The following is a 16,605-nucleotide window of genomic DNA, read 5'->3' on the forward strand; positions in this document are numbered from 1 at the left end:
GGTGGATAGGTAGATGGGTGATGGCAGGATGAATGGGTGGATGGATGAATAAGTGGTTGGATGAATGGATGGATGGATGATGGATAGATGGGTGAATGGATGGGTGGATGAGTGGGTGGATGGGTGGGTGGGTGGATGGATGGATGGATGGATGGATAAGTGAGCAGATGAATTAATGGGTAGGTGGATGGATGGATACCTGAAAAGCCTCCCTTGGGGCTGAATTCCTCTAGCTTAAGCCTCCGGTTCCTGCTAGATGGTGAAGACCTGCATGTGCACTGCCGGGCGCAGTGGTTCATGCCTGTAATCCTAGCATTTGGGAGGCCAAGGCAGGCGGATCACCTGAGGTCAGAAGTTCGAGACCAGTCTGGCCAACATAGTGAAACCCCATCTCCACTAAAAGTACAAAAAAATTAGCCGGCGTGGTGGCATGCACCTGTAATCCCAGCTACTTGGGAGGCAGAGGCAGAGGAATTGCCTAAACCAGGGAGGGGGAGGTTGCAGTGAGCCGAGATTGGGCCATTGCACTACTGCCTGGATGACAGAGCAAGATTCCGTCTGAAAAAAAAAGAAGAAGAAAGAAGAAGGAAGAAGGAAGAAGGAAGAAGGAAGAAGAAGAAGAAGAAGAAGAAGAAGAAGAAGAAGAAGAAGAAGAAGAAGAAGAAGAAAGAAGAAGTAGTTGTTTACTAAAAGCCCTTACATCCATAACTTTCTAGGATTCTAGAATCACATGAGACCCTGGGTAAAAGGTGGCCTCATCCTCCCCACCCCCAACATTTCATAGATGAGGAAATCAAAGCTTGGGAGGCGTGAAAAAGTTGCCCAAGCTCATACAGCCAGTTTTTAGCAGGTCGGAGACTAAAATATGTCACTATACCATAGCTGCCCATCTATGGGCCTATGGTTTGACCTAAAATTCAGTTTCAGACCTTAATAAGACACAGGATTTCTTTTTCTTTCTCTCTCTCTCTGTGTGTATGTGTGTATGTGGTCTACTTTTACCTTAATTAGGGCCATCAGATCCAGTGCCTCCCCCGCCCCCATCCTCAGGTATTTAAAGTTATTTATTGTCAGAGATGACAGATCCTTTCTTTTATTTATTTATTGAGAGATGGGTCATGTTATGTTACCCAGGCTAGTCTTGAACTCCTGGGTTCAAGCAATCCTCTTGCTTCAGTCTCCCAAATAGCTGGGACTACAGGCATGCACCACAGTACCTGGCTAATTTTTTGTTTATTTTTTGTGGAGTTGAGGTTTCACTATGTTGCCCAGGCTGGTCTTGAACACCTGAGCTCAAGCAATCCGCCTGCCTCAGCCTCCCAAAGTGCTGGGATTACAGATGTGAGCCGCATCGCCCATCCTACATATATATATATATATAATGTATTATATATTTGTATATATTATATATAATATTACAAATTATATATATTTAATTTCAGTCTTGTTGCCCAGTCTGGAGTGCAATGGCGTGATCTCCACTTACCACAACCTCCGCCTCCCGGGTTCAAGCAATTCTCGTGCCTCAGCCTCCCGAGTAGCTGGGATTGTAGGCATGCGCCACCACGCCCAGCTAGTTTTGTATTAATAGAAATAGGGTTTCTCCATGTTGGTCAGGCTGATTCCGAACTCCTGACCTCAGGTGATCCACCCGCCTTGGCCTCCCAAAGTGCTGGGTTTACAGGCATGAGCCACCATGCCCAGCCCTCCTATTTTTTACCTTAGGGAAATCTTGTATTACTATAATATATATAACTTTATATATACATATTAAGTTCCTTAAAGTCTCTTATTAAAGGGGGTGACCGTAACAAACATTTCAATAAAATGAGAAATGTTCCTTCTTGCATCACCGCTGGTGGTCCTACACTTGGGGAGAGGCCACTGTGGCCAACACCCTACTTCTCAGATGGAGAAACTGAGGCCAAGAGAGGGACAGGGTCTGCGTTGGAGCCATCAGGGGTTCTAAAAGCCTCACACTGCTGTGGGTCACTTCCCACCCACCCACCCTCCACGCTCCTCCACACATGCTCTTTCTGCCCCTGCCAGGTTCCCACTTCTACTGCTTCCATCTTCCTCTTTCTAATTTTTTTTTTTTTTTCAAAGAGTCTGGGTCTTGCCATGTTGCCCAGGCTGGACTCGAACTCCTGGGCTCAAGCAATCCTCCCACCTCGGCCTCCCAAAGTGCTAGGATTATAGGTGTGAGCCATTGCACCTGGCTTTCTCTTTTTGTCTTTTTACCTATCCTCTTCCTTTCCTTTTTTTTTTTGGAGACGGAGTCTGGCTCTGTCACCCAGACTAGAGTGCAGTGGCACGATCTCAGCTCACTGCAACCTCTGCCTCCCAGGTTCAAGCGATTCTCCTGCTTCAGCCTCCCAAGTAGCTGGGACTACAGGTGCATGCCACCATGCCCAGCTGATTTTTGTATTTTTAGTAGAGATGGGGTTTCACCATGTTGTCCAGGCTGGTCTCAAACTCCTGGCCTCAGGCGATCCTCCTGCCTTGGCCTCCCAAATTGCTGGGATCACAGACCTGAGCCACTGCACTTGACATTCTAGTTCTCTTTTTACCTATCCACTCTGTTTCTAATCGGCTTTCCTAAGACCTCCTCCTCCCTCTCTTTATGTCTCTGGCTGCTGGATTCCACCATTTCAAGTGGGAAGGATGCAGTTTCCCATTTCGGGAGCTAAGTGGCCCTGTGATGGTGTCTGCTCACGTATCCTTGTAAGGTATCAGCTCTTCCCTCGTAAAACAGGGTTGGTTATCCCTGCCTTAACAATTTCCCTGTATAGAGCGTAAAGATTGGTTGTTTCGGTTGGGCGAGGTGGCTCATGCCGGTCATCCCAGCACTTTGGGAGGCTGAGGCGGGTGGATCACTTGGGGTTAGGAGTTTGAGACTAGCTCAGCCAACATGGTGAAACCCCGCCTCCACTAAAAACATAAAAATTAGCCAGGTGTGGTGGTGGGCACCTGTAATCCCAGCTACTTGGGAGGCTGATACAGGAGAATTGCTTGAACCTGGGGGGAGGAGGTTATCGTGAGCCAAGATCGTGCTACTGCACTCCAGCCTGGGTGACAAAAAGAGACTGTGTCTCAAAACAAAAGCAACAACAGTGACAACAACAAAACACTGGGTGTTTTGTCCTGGTGTGGTGGCTCACGCCTGTAATCCCAGCACTTTGGGAGGCCGAGGCGGATGAAATAGTTGAGGTCAGGAGTTTGAGATCAGCCTGGCCAACATGGTGAAATTCCATCTCTACTAAAAATACAAAAATTAGCCGGGCATGGTGGCGGGTGCCTATAATCCCAGCTACTCAGTAGACTGAGGCACAAGAATTGCTCGAACCCAGGAAGCGGAGGCTGCAGTGAGCCGAGATCAGGCCATTCCACTGCAGCCTGGGTGACAAAACGGAAAAAAAAAAAAAAAAAAAAAAAAAAGATTGGGTATTTTGCGTTTTTTAAGGCTTTGGAAAAGCCCTTAAAGGGTATTACTAATCTGGTTTGAAGCACCCCACCCCACACAGTCCCACCCAGTGACCTTCTGCTCGCCCACTCCTGTTGCAACATGAGGATGGTGGGCATCCCCGCCGTTTACCCCATACTCACTCTTCTCCTGAGTGCTGCCTCTGCCTGGCCATCCTTTCTCCTTCACTTCCTTCCCTCCACACGCCACACTCCCAGCACCCACTGAATGAGAAAATTCAGGCAGTCACCCGGCATCCCCTCTGAATCACTGGGGAGCAAAAATTAGAAGAACTGTCATAAGACGTCATGATGAGCTGGGCACAATGGCTCATGCCTGTAATCCCAGTGTTTTGGGAGGTCAAGGTGGGAGGATTGCTTGAATCCAGGAGTTGGAGACCAGCCTGGGCAATATAGGGGTACCCCGTCTGTACCAAAAATTTAAAAACTTAGCCGGGTGTGGTGGCCTGCACCTGTAGTACCAGCCACTCAGAAGGCTGAGGCAGGAGGATTGCTTGAGCCCAGGAGTTGGAAACTGCAATGAGCTATGATCACGCCACTGCACTCCAGCCTGGGCAACAGAGTGTGACCTTGTCTCAAAAGAATTTTTTTTTTTTTTTTTTTTTTTGCCAGGCACAGTGGCTCACGCCTGTAATCCCAGAACTTTGGGAGGCTGAGGTGGGTGGATTACCTGAGGTCAGGAGTTCGAGACCAACCTGACCAACATGGTGAAACCCCATCTCTTCTAAAAACACAACAATTAGCAAGACATGATGGCGGGTGCCTGTAATCTCAGCTACTGGGGAGGCTGAGGCGGGAGAATCACTTGAACCTAGGAGGTGGAGGTTGCAGTGAGCCAAGATCGCGCCACTGCACTCCAGCCTGGGTGACAGAGATAGACTTCGTATAAAAAATAAATAAATAAATAAATAAATAGATAAATAAATAAATAGATAGATAAATAAATAAATACATTTTTAAAGACAAAAGCCTCTGCATGTATAAAGGGCCTTCCCATGACTTTCCTCACTTAATCCTCTCTAATTGCTCTGCCAGCAGAGGATAATTATTGTCAGCTGATGGGAAGGTAAAGGCAGACAGGGACAGGTGCCAGACTAATGAAGCCCTGAGTTGGGCTCTCAGCAATTTTCACTCTGTAAGCACAGGCAGTGAGATCAGGTGCTGCCAGGCTCCCTGACTTCAGTCTTGCCTCCATCAGGGGACCTGCCTGCTGACTTTCCCTGTGTATACACTGACCCCAGTTGTGCTCTGTGAGCAAACCCCGCAGAGGAGTCTCTGGTCCAGAGGAAATTGTCTCAGAGTCGATCCATCATCTATCCATTCTGCAAACGCCAGCCATGGCACAGGTGATTTGCTTGGCACTTGGCGGGTATATAAATTGATTTCAAGGTGTTTGGGTCAAGCATGAGACTGAGACACAGACACCCAGCTGGCCACCAAGTGACGAGTGCCACTGTGCTCCCACTATGCCACCGTGTGGGTCCTGCATTGGTGTGTGCCCTGGAATCCCAGAGCGGGAAGTTGGAGAAGGGGAATAGGAGAGAACCGTAGGGAGGGTTTGGGTATGGGAGTGTGGGAGACTGCACAAATGTTTCTTATGATTAGGAATAATTGAATCCTGTCAGTAATGAGATGAACCTCTGATCAATTAAGCAGCTGACCAGTCGTTACCTCCTCCTCCTTGCTCTTGTTACCCAATAAATATAAAGGGCTGTAGAGGCTCAGGGGCTGCTTTTGCGCCATAGCATCAGGGAGCTCTCTTCACCCTTTGCTGCCTTTCCTTAAAACAGTTTCTTTTGTTTTTTTGTTATCATTTCTACGTTGATCCCTTTGTTCAGTCTTGTAATGACGGTTTCACGCGGTAACAGTAGTAATTGCTGTAATGACGGTCTCAAGCAGTAACAGTAGTAACTGCTGGAGAAAGGGTCTCAAGTAGTAACCGTGGCAGTCAGCCACATGTGAGTAGGGGGTGAAGGGAGTCTCTGAGCATGAGGTCCTGACCTGGGATCCTGGAATGTGGGGTGGAGTGAGGTGGGAGCTATGTCCCACTCTCTCACAAAGTTGCCTCAGTCCCTTACAACTGAACTGGATGTTATGACTTACAGGCTTCTGCATAGTTGCCGGTGCCCTCCGTCCTCCAACCTCAGTGCAGCTGTCAGCTATGAGTCCCTCCTGGACTTTCCTCCTGGCACAATTGGCCAGTTTTCCCGTGATTTTGTTTGTTTTCTTTTTCTTTTATTTTTTTGTAAAGATGGGGTTTTGCTATGTTGAGCAGGCTGATCTTGAACTCCTGGGCTCAAATAATCCTCCCACCTTAGCCTCCCAAAGTGCTGGGATGACAGACGTGAGACACCTCCTCACCCAGCCTTGTTTTTTTTTGTTTTGTTTTTTTTTTTTTTTTTTAAGAGACAGGGTTATGCTCTGTCACCCAGGCTGGAGTTCAGTGGTGCTCTCCTAGCTCACTGTAGCCTCAAACTCCTAGGCTCAAGCGATCCTCCTGCCTCAGCCTCCCGAGTAGCTAGGACTACAGGCACATACCACCATGCCTGGCTAATTTTTCTATTTCTTTTGGAGACAGGGTCTTGCTATGTTGCCCCGGCTGGTCTCAAACTCCTGGCCTCAATCAATCCTCCCGCCTCAGCCTCCTAAAGCGCTGGGATTACAGGCATGAGCCACGGCTCCTGGCCCCTGGTTTCTCCTATGTTTCCCTTCCTCCCACCTACCCCCACACACCTTGTCCTGGGTCCGGGTCCCCAAAGCAGACCCTGAGACGGGGATTCATGGGCTTGTGGTTTATTAAGAGATGCTTCCATGAGAGACCATCAGGGGACTGGGAATCTGGTCGGGGGAAGGGGCCAAGCCAAGTCCTGCTGCACAGAGGGTTACAGATTTGACCCAGCTGGAAACTCAGGAAACAGGGTTGGTCGTGCTGGACCTGGAGTCGGCATCCCTCTGGCAGGCATTGGCCATCCCAGAGGATGTGGTTTTCCAGGCACTTCCTACTTCCCTAGAGCCTTGGTGACTAAGTGGCTCTGGCAACTTGAAGGTACGGGTGATGGCTGTTGGGACTTCAAGGCCACCAAGAGCTGATGGAAAGCGGCCCTGAGAGCATCTGCTTTGCTCTGTCAGTACCTGTCATGGATTGATTGATTGATTGATTGATTGATTGTAAGACAGGGTGTTGCTCTGTTGCCCAGCCTGGAGAGGCCGTGGTGTGATCACAGCTCACTGCAGCCTTGAACTCCTGGGTTCAATTCATCCTTCTAAGGGAGGAGACCACCCCTCATATTGTCTTATGCCCAATTTCTGCCTCCAAAGAAAGAAGAAGTAAAAACTAAAAGGGAGAAATGAAATCCACAGGCAGCCAGCCCGGCGCCACACCCTGGGCTGGTAGTTAAAGATAGACCCCTGACCTCATCGGTTGTGTTATCTATAGATTACAGACATTGTATAGAAGTGCACTGTGAAAATCCCTATCTTGTTTTGTTCCGATCTAATTACCGGTGCATGCAGCCCCCAGTCACATATCCCCTGCTTGCTTAATCAATCATGACCCTCTCATGTGCACCCCCTTAGAGTTGTGAGCCCTTAAAAGGGACAGGAATTGCTCACTCAGGGAGCTCAGCACTTGAGACAGGAGTCTTGCCAATGCCCCTGGCCAAATAAACCCCTTCCTTCTTTAACTCGGTGTCAGGAGTTTTGTCTGCAGCTCATCCTGCTACACTTCCACCTCAGCCTCCCCAAGAGTGAGACTACAAGCCTGCACCACCACACCTGGCTAATTTTTTTATTTTTTGTAGAGACAGGGTCTTGCTATGTTGCCCAGGCTGGTCTCAAACTCCTGGCTTCAAATGATGCTCCCACTTGAACCTTCCAAAGCGTACGGATTATAAGCATGAGACACCGAGCCCAGCTGACCTCTCATTGACTGTTACACACACTTGATCACAAATCTGTCTCCCCATTAGAATCCTCCCAGTGCCTGGCGCAGAGCACATGCCTAACAAAGAATCGGGTGAATGAATGAAAGAATGAATGAATGGAAGGGAGAAGATAGGGATGACTGCCCATTTTCCGCTGAAGTAACTGAGGCTCAGGGAGGTGAGTGATTCATCCAGGATCCCACAGGGAGTAGTCAACACAGCCAGGGTCCCATGGGCCTTCTGACAATGCATCTAACACCTGTGAACTTGGCCTAGGTGCGGTGATGCCCCCTCCCCCAGCTCTTTTGTTCGGAGCCCAAAATAACCCTTGACTCAGCTGGGCAACAACAGGACAACAACTTCCTCTTTCCAGACCACAGGCCTCAGGATTTTCAAGGAAGCGTGGAGGAGGCTCGGGGGCGTGTTTCCTTCTAGTTGCCCCATAAAGGGCAGAGGGAGGGAGTTTGGGGTGCTCTGCAAGGACCCAAGCTTTTTATCCCCAGGTCCTTTCCTCCCGCACGTTGGCTTTGAGCCCCGAGCTGGTGCTTCTGCTCTCTGGGACATGGCAGGCCCAATGACCATCGTAACCAGCCTTCTGTTCCTTGGTGTCTGTGCCCACCACATCATCCCTACGGGTAAGACCTCGGGCAGGATGCGGTTCCAAGGGCATGGCTGGGATGGCACAGTGGAGGGTGCAGGACTGACCAGCCTGGGGCTGGAGGAAAGCGCTGGGGGAAAGGGCAGCCCAGTGAATGGACTGGTGGTGTTTGGTGCAGGGTTCAAGCTCCAGCTCTGAGGCCCAGAGCCGAGGGGAGGCTGGGAAAAGACGTGGCTTTTCTCTCTCTCTCCTCGTCTAGGCTCTGTGGTCATCCCCTCTTCCTGCTGCATGTTATTTCTTTCCAAGAGAATTCCTGAGAACCGAGTGGTCAGCTACCAGTTGTCCAACAGGAGCACGTGCCTCAATGTGGGAGTGATGTGAGTATCCTTCATGGGCATGTGGCAGGAGAGGGGCTGAGGCAGGTACAACTCCAGTGTCCCTGAGAAGCAAGGTCAGCTGGCCCTGGCTCTGTGCATCCCTGGAGAAGTCACCTGCCCTCTCTGGTCCTCAACTTCCTTGCCCATAAAACTAGGAGGATATATTTATTTTTTTATTTCTTTTTTTTTTTCTTTTTTTTTGGGGGGGAGATAGGGTCTTGCTCTGTCACCCAAGCTGAAGTGCAGTGGCATGATCATAGCTCATTGCTTTGCAGCCTCAACCTTCTGGGCTCAAGCGATCCTCCCATCTCAGCCTCCCAAAGTGCTAGGATTACAGCCATGAACCACCACACCCAGCCAGGAGGATCTTTATTTTTTTTTTGAGATAGAGTCTCACTCTCACCCAGGCTGGAGTGCAGTGGTGCGATCTTGGCTCACCGCAACCTCCGCCTCCCAGGTTCAAACAATTCTCATGCCTTAGCCTCCCGAGTAGCTGGGATTACAGGTGTGCACCACCATGCCTGGCTAAGTTTTGTATTTTTAGTAGAGACAGGGTTTCACCGTGTTGACCAGGCTGGTCTCGAACTTCTGACCTCAAGTGATCTGCCCATCTCGGCCTTCCAAAGTGCTGGGATTACAGGCATGAGCCACCAGGAGAAGGATTTAGATTCAATATCTACTGAGCACCAAATATACAACGAGGCACCATTTGGGGGCACAGGACAATGTCTTATCTAATTCTCTCAACAGTTCTATGGGGTAGGGATGGTGGTTCCCATTTTACAGAGGACAACTGAGGCTCAGGAAGGTGACTTGCTCAAGGTCACATGGGTCGACATGTGTCTGTCCTCCAAATAGTTTCATAGGTAGTAACTGTGAACTCATTTTGTAAACAGAGGCATGAAGTAGAAATACAATGATAAGGCCAGGTGCAGTAGCTCACGTCTGTAATCTCAGTGCTTTGGGAGGCTGACCTGGGAGGGTTGCTTAAGGCCAGGAGTTTAAGACCAGCCTAGGCAATATAATGAGACTCCGTTTCTGCAAAAAATAAAAATAAATAAAAAAAATAGCTGGGCATGGTGATATGTTCCTGTAGTCCCAGCTACTCAGGAGACTAAGGCGGGAGGACCGCTTGAGCCTGGGAAGTTGAGGCTGCAGTGAGCTATGATTGCCACTGCATTGCAGTCTGGACGACAGAGTGAGACCATGTCAAAAAATGAAGGTGACATCATCTCAGCAACTTGCGAGGCAGCCTTACTGTCTCCGGGCGTCCACATCCTCCCCACCATGAAGTTGAGTGGCCCAAGGTCCCTGTCGACCTCAGCTGATCCCCTGTCCCTTTCTTCCACAGCTTCACCACCAAGAAGGGCCAGCAGTTCTGTGGCGACCCCAAGCAGGCGTGGGTCCAGAGGTACATGAAGAACCTGGATGCCAAGCAGAAGAAGGCTTCCCCTAGGGCCAGGGCAGTGGGTGTCAAGGGCCCTGTCCAGAGATATCCTGGCAACCAAACCACCCACTAATCACCACCCAGCCCTCCAGCCCTGAGTCTGGGCCTGGGCTGCTTGGCAGGCTGCTTGGGGTCTGGGGAAGCCTTAGTGATGGGGGGAAGAGCTAATTTTCCTGTTTCTTAGCAACACTCTCCAGGGATGTGTCTCTTCTATGAAAAACTTGAGGGAGCAGGTGATGTGGTCACCGGGAGCTGAGCAATGGCTCCAAGCATCCAAAGCCCCTTGCCTTTCTGGAGCTGGGTGAGAAGATCCCAGAAGGAGAGCAGTGGCGACTCTTTGCCCTTCTCCTGACCTGGTTCTGATGCTTTTTTTTTTTTTTTTCCCCTGAGACGGAGTCTCGCTCTGTCACCCAGGCTGGAGTGCAGTGGCACAATCTCAGCTCACTGCAACCTCTGCCTCCCAGGTTCAAGTGATTCTCGTGCCTCAGCCTCCCAAGAACCTGGGACTACAGATGTGCGCAACCACGCCCAACTAATTTTTGTATTTTTAGTAGAGATGAGGTTTCACCATGTTGGCCAGGTTGGTCTCAAACTCCTGGCCTCAAGTGATCCACCTGTCTCAGCCTCCCAAAATGCTGGGATTATAGGTGTGAGCCACCACACCCAGCCTACTCAAACTTTTATGTTAAAAAAAAAAAAAAGTAAATCATAGTTTTTTTGTTTTTTTTTTTTTTGAGATGGAGTCTCCCTCTGTCGCCCAAGCTGGAGTGCAGTGGCCAGATCTCAGCTCACTGCAAGCTCCGCCTCCCGGGTTCACGCCATTCTCCTGCCTCAGCCTCCCGAGTAGCTGGGACTGCAGGCGCCTGCCACCTCACCCGGCTAGTTTTTTGTATTTTTTAAGTAGAGACGGGGTTTCACCGTGTTAGCCAGGATGGTCTCGATCTCCTGACCTCGTGATCCACCCATCTTGGCCTCCCAAAGTACTGGGATTACAGGCTTGAGCCACCGCGCCCGACCAGTTTTTTTTTTTTTTTTTTTTAAAGAAATGAACGTGGAGGACCAGGGTGAAGGGCCAGCCTGGGTAGTTTAATCTTTTGGTGAAGATATAACTTTAAGGAGATTCCCTGCTTTGCGACAGTTTGCTCCATGCTGTCTTGGGGCCAAGGGCCTGTTCTGCCTTTAAATCTGGGCTCACCCAACATTTTGGTGAAGGGAAGATGGGGTAGGGGGATAAGGGGGAGAAAAGATCCTAGCTTTTTTTTCTTTCTATGCATGAGATACTGTGTGGGTTTATCAAGAGTGTAGACAAAGTTGCTGTTCTCAAATAATAGTCCAAATAAAATGAGATTTTTTTTCTTTGAAGGTTGTTGTGTCTTGCGTGTTCTGTTTTTTTTTCTTTTGTTTTTGTGATGGAGTCTCACTCTTGCCGCCCCAGGCTGGAGTGCAATGGTGCGATCTCAGCTCACTGCAACCTCCATCTCCCAGGTTCAAGCAATTCTTCTGCCTCAGCCTCCTGAGTAGCTGGGGCTACAGGTGTCTGCCACCACGCCCGGCTAATTTTTTTTGTATTTTTAGTAGAGACAGAGTTTCACCATGTTGTCAGGCTGGTCTCGAATTCCCGACCTCAGGTGATCCACCTGCCTCAGGCTCCCAAAGTGCTGGGATTACAGGTGTGAGTCACTGCGCCCGACATTGTATATTTTTGACTCTCCTGGAGTGGGTAGGTGATTTGTTTTTCTAAGACCACCAGAGCGGGCACAAAAGAACCAGTGGGTAGGCAAGGGTAGGAGCAAAACTGCAAATTTATTTTTGGTCACCTAGCTTCAGGGGAAGAAGGTGGGTAGGGAGAGGTCTGTCGGCCTCTGGCAAAGGAGGCCAAGAGAGTCACCCGGTGAAGCTCTCTGAGGGAGTTCCTGATACAGTCCTGACTGGGGGCTGGGAAGTCCGTGTGGGACGCTGGCCGGAGGGGCTTTTCTAGGAGTGGGAGGGCAATAGGCGGGGCACGGGCGTGTCGGGGGGGGGGGGGGGGGCGTTCTGCAGGTGCAACCAGGTAAATCTTGGTCTCTTCGGATTGACGTCACCTGGCGCATGCCCGGTTGGTCTGCACCTTCCAGGGCGCCGGCTGCATTTTCGCAGGCGCCGGAAAAGTTGGTGAAGAAGAACCCGGAAGTGCGCCATCCTGCTTCCCTTCGTCCAAACAGTAGGGTTGGGCTGTGACCATGGTGTATGTGCCCAGAAAGCATCCCAGGCTGCCTCTCCAAGACTGGAGGGGAAGAAGACAGCCGGAGCCCAAGTCATCTGAGAGTGACCTTGGCCTGCTGCGGGGAGTCCTGTTACTGACTTTGAAAATACACATGCACAACTAGGTTCAATTAAATAATTTTAAAAAATTTTTGAGACAGGATCTCACTCTGTTGCCCAGACTGGAGTGCAGTGGTGCAATCATAGCTCACTGCAGCCATGAAATTCTGGACTCATGCAATCCTCCCACCTCAGCTTCTCTAAGTAGCTGGGACTACAGGTGTGTACCACCACACCTGGCTAATCTTTTAATTTTCTTTATGTTGCCCAGGCTGGCCTAGAACTCCTGGTCTCAAGCAGTTCTTCCACCTTGGCCTCCCAAAACACTGAGATTAAAGGTGTAAGCCATTGCAGCTGTCCCCAAACTAATTTTTTTTTTTTTTTTTTTTATGGAGTTTCACTGTTATTGCCCAGGCTGGAGTACAATGGCATGATCTTGGCTCACTGCAACTTCCACCTCCCAGATTCAAGCGATTCTGTTATCTCGGCCTCCCAGGTAGCTGGGATTACAGGCACCTGCCACCACGCCCAGGTCAGGCTGGGTATTAGGAGGCTAAAAAATGATACACGATGATGTTTTGCTTCAAAGAATTAGAATTATAACACGAACACACTCACAAATCAAGAGCATTGTGGGTTCAATGCCAATTCTGCTTTACAAGTTGCATGACCTTGAAAGAGAAAAACTCTTTTTCTATGCCCACAACAGTTTTGACACCAAATATGTAAGTTTTTCACACGGTGCAGCTTTCCAATTCTCTGGCTGGGTGCAGTGGCTCATGACTGTAATCTCAGCACTTTAGGAGGCTAAGGCGGGAGGATCTTCTGAGCCTAGCAGTTCAAGACCAGACTGGGTAATATAGGGAGATCGTTTCTTTACCCCCGCCAAAAAAATTATTTTTATTTATTTTCAGACAGAATCTTGCTCTGTCTCCTAGGCTGGAGTGCAGTGGTACCATCTCAGCTCACTGCAACCTCCACCTCCCAGGTTCAAGTGATTCTCCTGTCTCAGCTGAGTAGCAGGAACAACAGGCATGTGCCACCACGTCCAGCTAATTTGTGTATTTTTAGTAGAGACGGGGTTTTACCATGTTAGCCAGGCTGGTCTCGAACTCCTGACCTCAAGTGATCTGCCCATCTTGGCATCTCAAAGTGCTGGGATTACAGGTGTAAGCCACTGTGCCTGGCCTACAAACAATTTAAAAAGTAGCTGGGTGTGGTGGTGCAAGCCTGTAATCCCAGCTACTTTGGAGGCTGAGATGAGAGGGTTGCTTGAGCCCAGGAGGTTAAGGCTGCAGTGAACCATGATCACGCCCCTGCACTCCAGCCTGGGCAACAGAGCAAGACTTTGTCTCAAAAAAAAAAAAAAAAAAAAGGTGCGTGTTCAGTGGGGCATGGTGCCTCATGCCTGTAATCCTGGCACTTTGGGAGGCTGAGGCAGGCAGATTGCTTGAGCCCAGGAGTTTGAGACCAGCCTAGGAAACATGGCAAAGCCTCGTCTCCACAAAAATAAAAATAAAATAAAAAGTTAAAATACAAAGTGCATGATTTAGTAGAGGACAATCAGAGCTCAAACCACCGGAAAGTGGCAGGAGACCCTGTCATGCAGAAAACTCGCGATTGTCTAGAAGAACGTTCTCCCAAGCTGGGAAAGAGCCGAGATCAGAGAACTCAGACAAGTCTAGCATGGCGAGTAGGTGAGTGTATGAGGATTTACGTACAAGGACTCCCAGCTAGCAGCAGGACAACTTCAGAGACCCGCCCTGCTACCCGTCTCTATGCTGCTTTGAAGCTAATTTTCTGGCTCTTTGCCTATTGTATGCAATGAGACTGTTTGCCTTGGCTATGTTCCTCGATCCGCTCTGGGACGTTTGGGTTCTCCGCGACACCTGCCCCTTGGCTCAGCACCATGGCCTGGGAGGTGAGGTTTAAGCAGCAGACATACAAGGGGTCCCGATCCAGACCCCAAGAGAGGGTTCTTGGATCTCACACAAGAAGGAATTCAGGGCAAATCCATAGAGTAAAATGAAAGCAAGTTTATTAAGACAGCAGAGGAATAAAAGAATAGCTACGCCATAGACAGAGCAGCACTGAGGGACACTGGCTGCCCATTTTTTATGGTTATTTCTTGATGATATGCTAAGCAAGGGGTGGACTATTCATGCCTACCCTTTTTAGACCATATAGGGTAACTTCTTGATGTTGCCGTGGCATTTGTAAACTGTCATGGCGCTGGTGGGAGCGTAGCAGTGAGGACAACCGGAGGTCACTCTCATCGCCATCTTGGTTGTGGTGGGTTTTGGCCAGCTTCTTTACTGCAACCTGTTTTATCAGCAAGGTCTTTTATGACCTGTATCTTGTGCTGACCTCCTGTCTCATCCTGTGATTTAGAATGCTTTAACCATCTGGGAATGCACACAGTAGGTCTCAGCCTCATTTTACCTAGGCCGTATTTAAGATGGAGTTGCTCTGGTTCACACACTTCTGACATATATACCTTTTTTTTTTTTTTGAGATGGAGTCTTCCTCTGTTGCCCAGACTGGAGTGCAGTGGGGCAATCTCGGCTCACTGCAGCCTCTGCCTCCCAGGTTCAAGCTATTCTCTGCCTTACCCTCCTGAGTAGCTGGGATTACAGGTGTGTGCCACCACACCCAGCTAATTTTTGTATTTTTAGTAGAGATAGGATTTCACTATGTTGGCCAGGCTGGTCTCAAACTCCTAGCCTCAAATGATCCATCCACCTCGGCCTCCCAAAGTGCTGGGATCACGGGCATGAGCCACCATGTGTGGCCAACATATACCCTTAAATAACCTAGTGGGGATCCATCAACCTACAGATCCATCCCCCTCGGAAGTACACATCGACTCCATCAGTCTTTGCCAGCAGTATGTGAGGGGTAGGCTTTCAGCAAGTGGGAGCAGAGTAAGTTCCATGGTTCAAAAAAGCCCCAAGGCACAGAGAGCCACATACTGGCAGCCAGGAGTCCTCAGAGCACCACAGAGGCCCAGTAGTAGGCATTGCATATACAGTAGCTACTAAAGTTATTGTAAGTCTAATGCAAAGCAGAATAAGTAGCAATGCAAAACAATACACAGCAGGGGACATTCTGATGGGAAGAAGGAGCCTGCAGAACCAACTTTGCAGAGTTGGTAACTGAATGGTGACTGGGGTTCCACCCGGAGAGAGAGCATGTTCCTAAGGAGGGAGGAGAGCCAGAGCATTCAGAGATGAGACTGAAATACAGACAGTGTCCCAACTGCATGAGACCACAGGACTCTCACCACAGCCTCTGCAGCATTCATCCTGGAGAGTCCATGCTTGGTCCATAGTATAACCACCCATTGCATTTATTTTGCCCACTGCCCAGGTAAAGTCAATTTATTGAGACAGGGGAATTGCAACAGAGAAGGAGTTTAATTCATGTAGAGCTGCCTGTACAGGAGATCAGAGTGCTATTATTACTCAGCCTCCCCAAAAGTTCAGAGACTAGGGTTTTTCAAGGATAGTTTGATAGGCAGGGGGCTAGGGAATGGGAGCTGCTGATTGATTGGGGATGCAATCATAGGGGTGTGGAAAATGGTCCTTTTACATTGAGTACACCTCTGGGTAGAGCCACAGAGGAGTCTGGGTGGAATCATCCAACAGTCAGAAATGCAAAAGTCTGAAAACACATCTTTTTTTTTTTTTTTTTTTGAGGTGTGTCTTGCTCTGTCCCCCAGGCTGGAGTGCAGTGGCGCAATCTCGGCTCACTGCAAGCTCTGCCTCCCGGGTTCATGCCATTTTCCTGCCTCAGCCTCCGGAGTAGCTGGGAATACAGGTGCCCGCCACCACACCCAGCTAATTTTTTGTATTTTTTAGTAGAGATAGATTTTGACCGTGTTAGCCAGGATGGTCTCTATCTCCTCACCTCGTGATCCACCCACCTTGGCCTCCCAAAGTGCTGGAATTACAGTTGTGAGCCACCGCGCCCAGTCCGAAAACACATCTTAGAAGGCCTATCATAGGCCGGGGGCAGTGGCTCTCGCCTATAATGCCAGCACTTTGGGAGGCTGAGGCAGACAGATCACTTGAGGTCAGGAGTTCAAGACCAGCCTGGCCAACAAAGTGAAACTCAGTCTCTACTAAAAACACAAAAATTAGCCAGGCATGGCGGCATGCAGCTGTAATCCCAGCTACTCAGAAGGCTGAGACATAAGAATTGCTTGAACCCAGGAGGCAAAATTTGCAGTGAGCTCAGATTGCGCCACTGCACTCTAGCCTAGGCAACAGAGCAAGACTCCATCTTAAAAGAAAAAAAAGTCTATCACAGGTTCTGCAATAGTGATGTTACCTACATAAGTAATTGGAGAAGTTGCAGATCTTGTGACTCTGGAACCATGACTGGTAACTTACCCAAATCTTAGCAGAATTCAGGCCCCTCTCATCCTCCTAACCTTGTGGTCTTTCTTGCATTTTACAAAGGTGGTTTAATATA

The 16,605-nt window shown here is 49.3% G+C and overlaps 1 protein-coding gene across 1 annotated transcript in view; it reads left to right on the plus strand.

The window, feature by feature from the left end:
- CCL24 (C-C motif chemokine ligand 24) overlaps positions 1 to 9,994 on the plus strand; it is a 12,362-nt gene extending 2,368 nt beyond the window's left edge. Inside the window, exons 2-4 of the mRNA XM_023218614.1 lie at positions 7,910 to 8,041; positions 8,264 to 8,381; positions 9,733 to 9,994. Of these exons, the coding sequence (XP_023074382.1) occupies positions 7,969 to 8,041; positions 8,264 to 8,381; positions 9,733 to 9,901 (360 nt within the window). The 5' untranslated portion in view covers positions 7,910 to 7,968 and the 3' untranslated portion in view covers positions 9,902 to 9,994. The remainder of the gene's footprint in view (positions 1 to 7,909; positions 8,042 to 8,263; positions 8,382 to 9,732) is intronic.
- The last annotated feature ends 6,611 nt before the right edge of the window (positions 9,995 to 16,605 follow it).

This window comes from Piliocolobus tephrosceles, chromosome 8 (genome assembly GCF_002776525.5).
Source record: "Piliocolobus tephrosceles isolate RC106 chromosome 8, ASM277652v3, whole genome shotgun sequence".
Classification (NCBI taxonomy): domain Eukaryota; kingdom Metazoa; phylum Chordata; class Mammalia; order Primates; family Cercopithecidae; genus Piliocolobus; species Piliocolobus tephrosceles.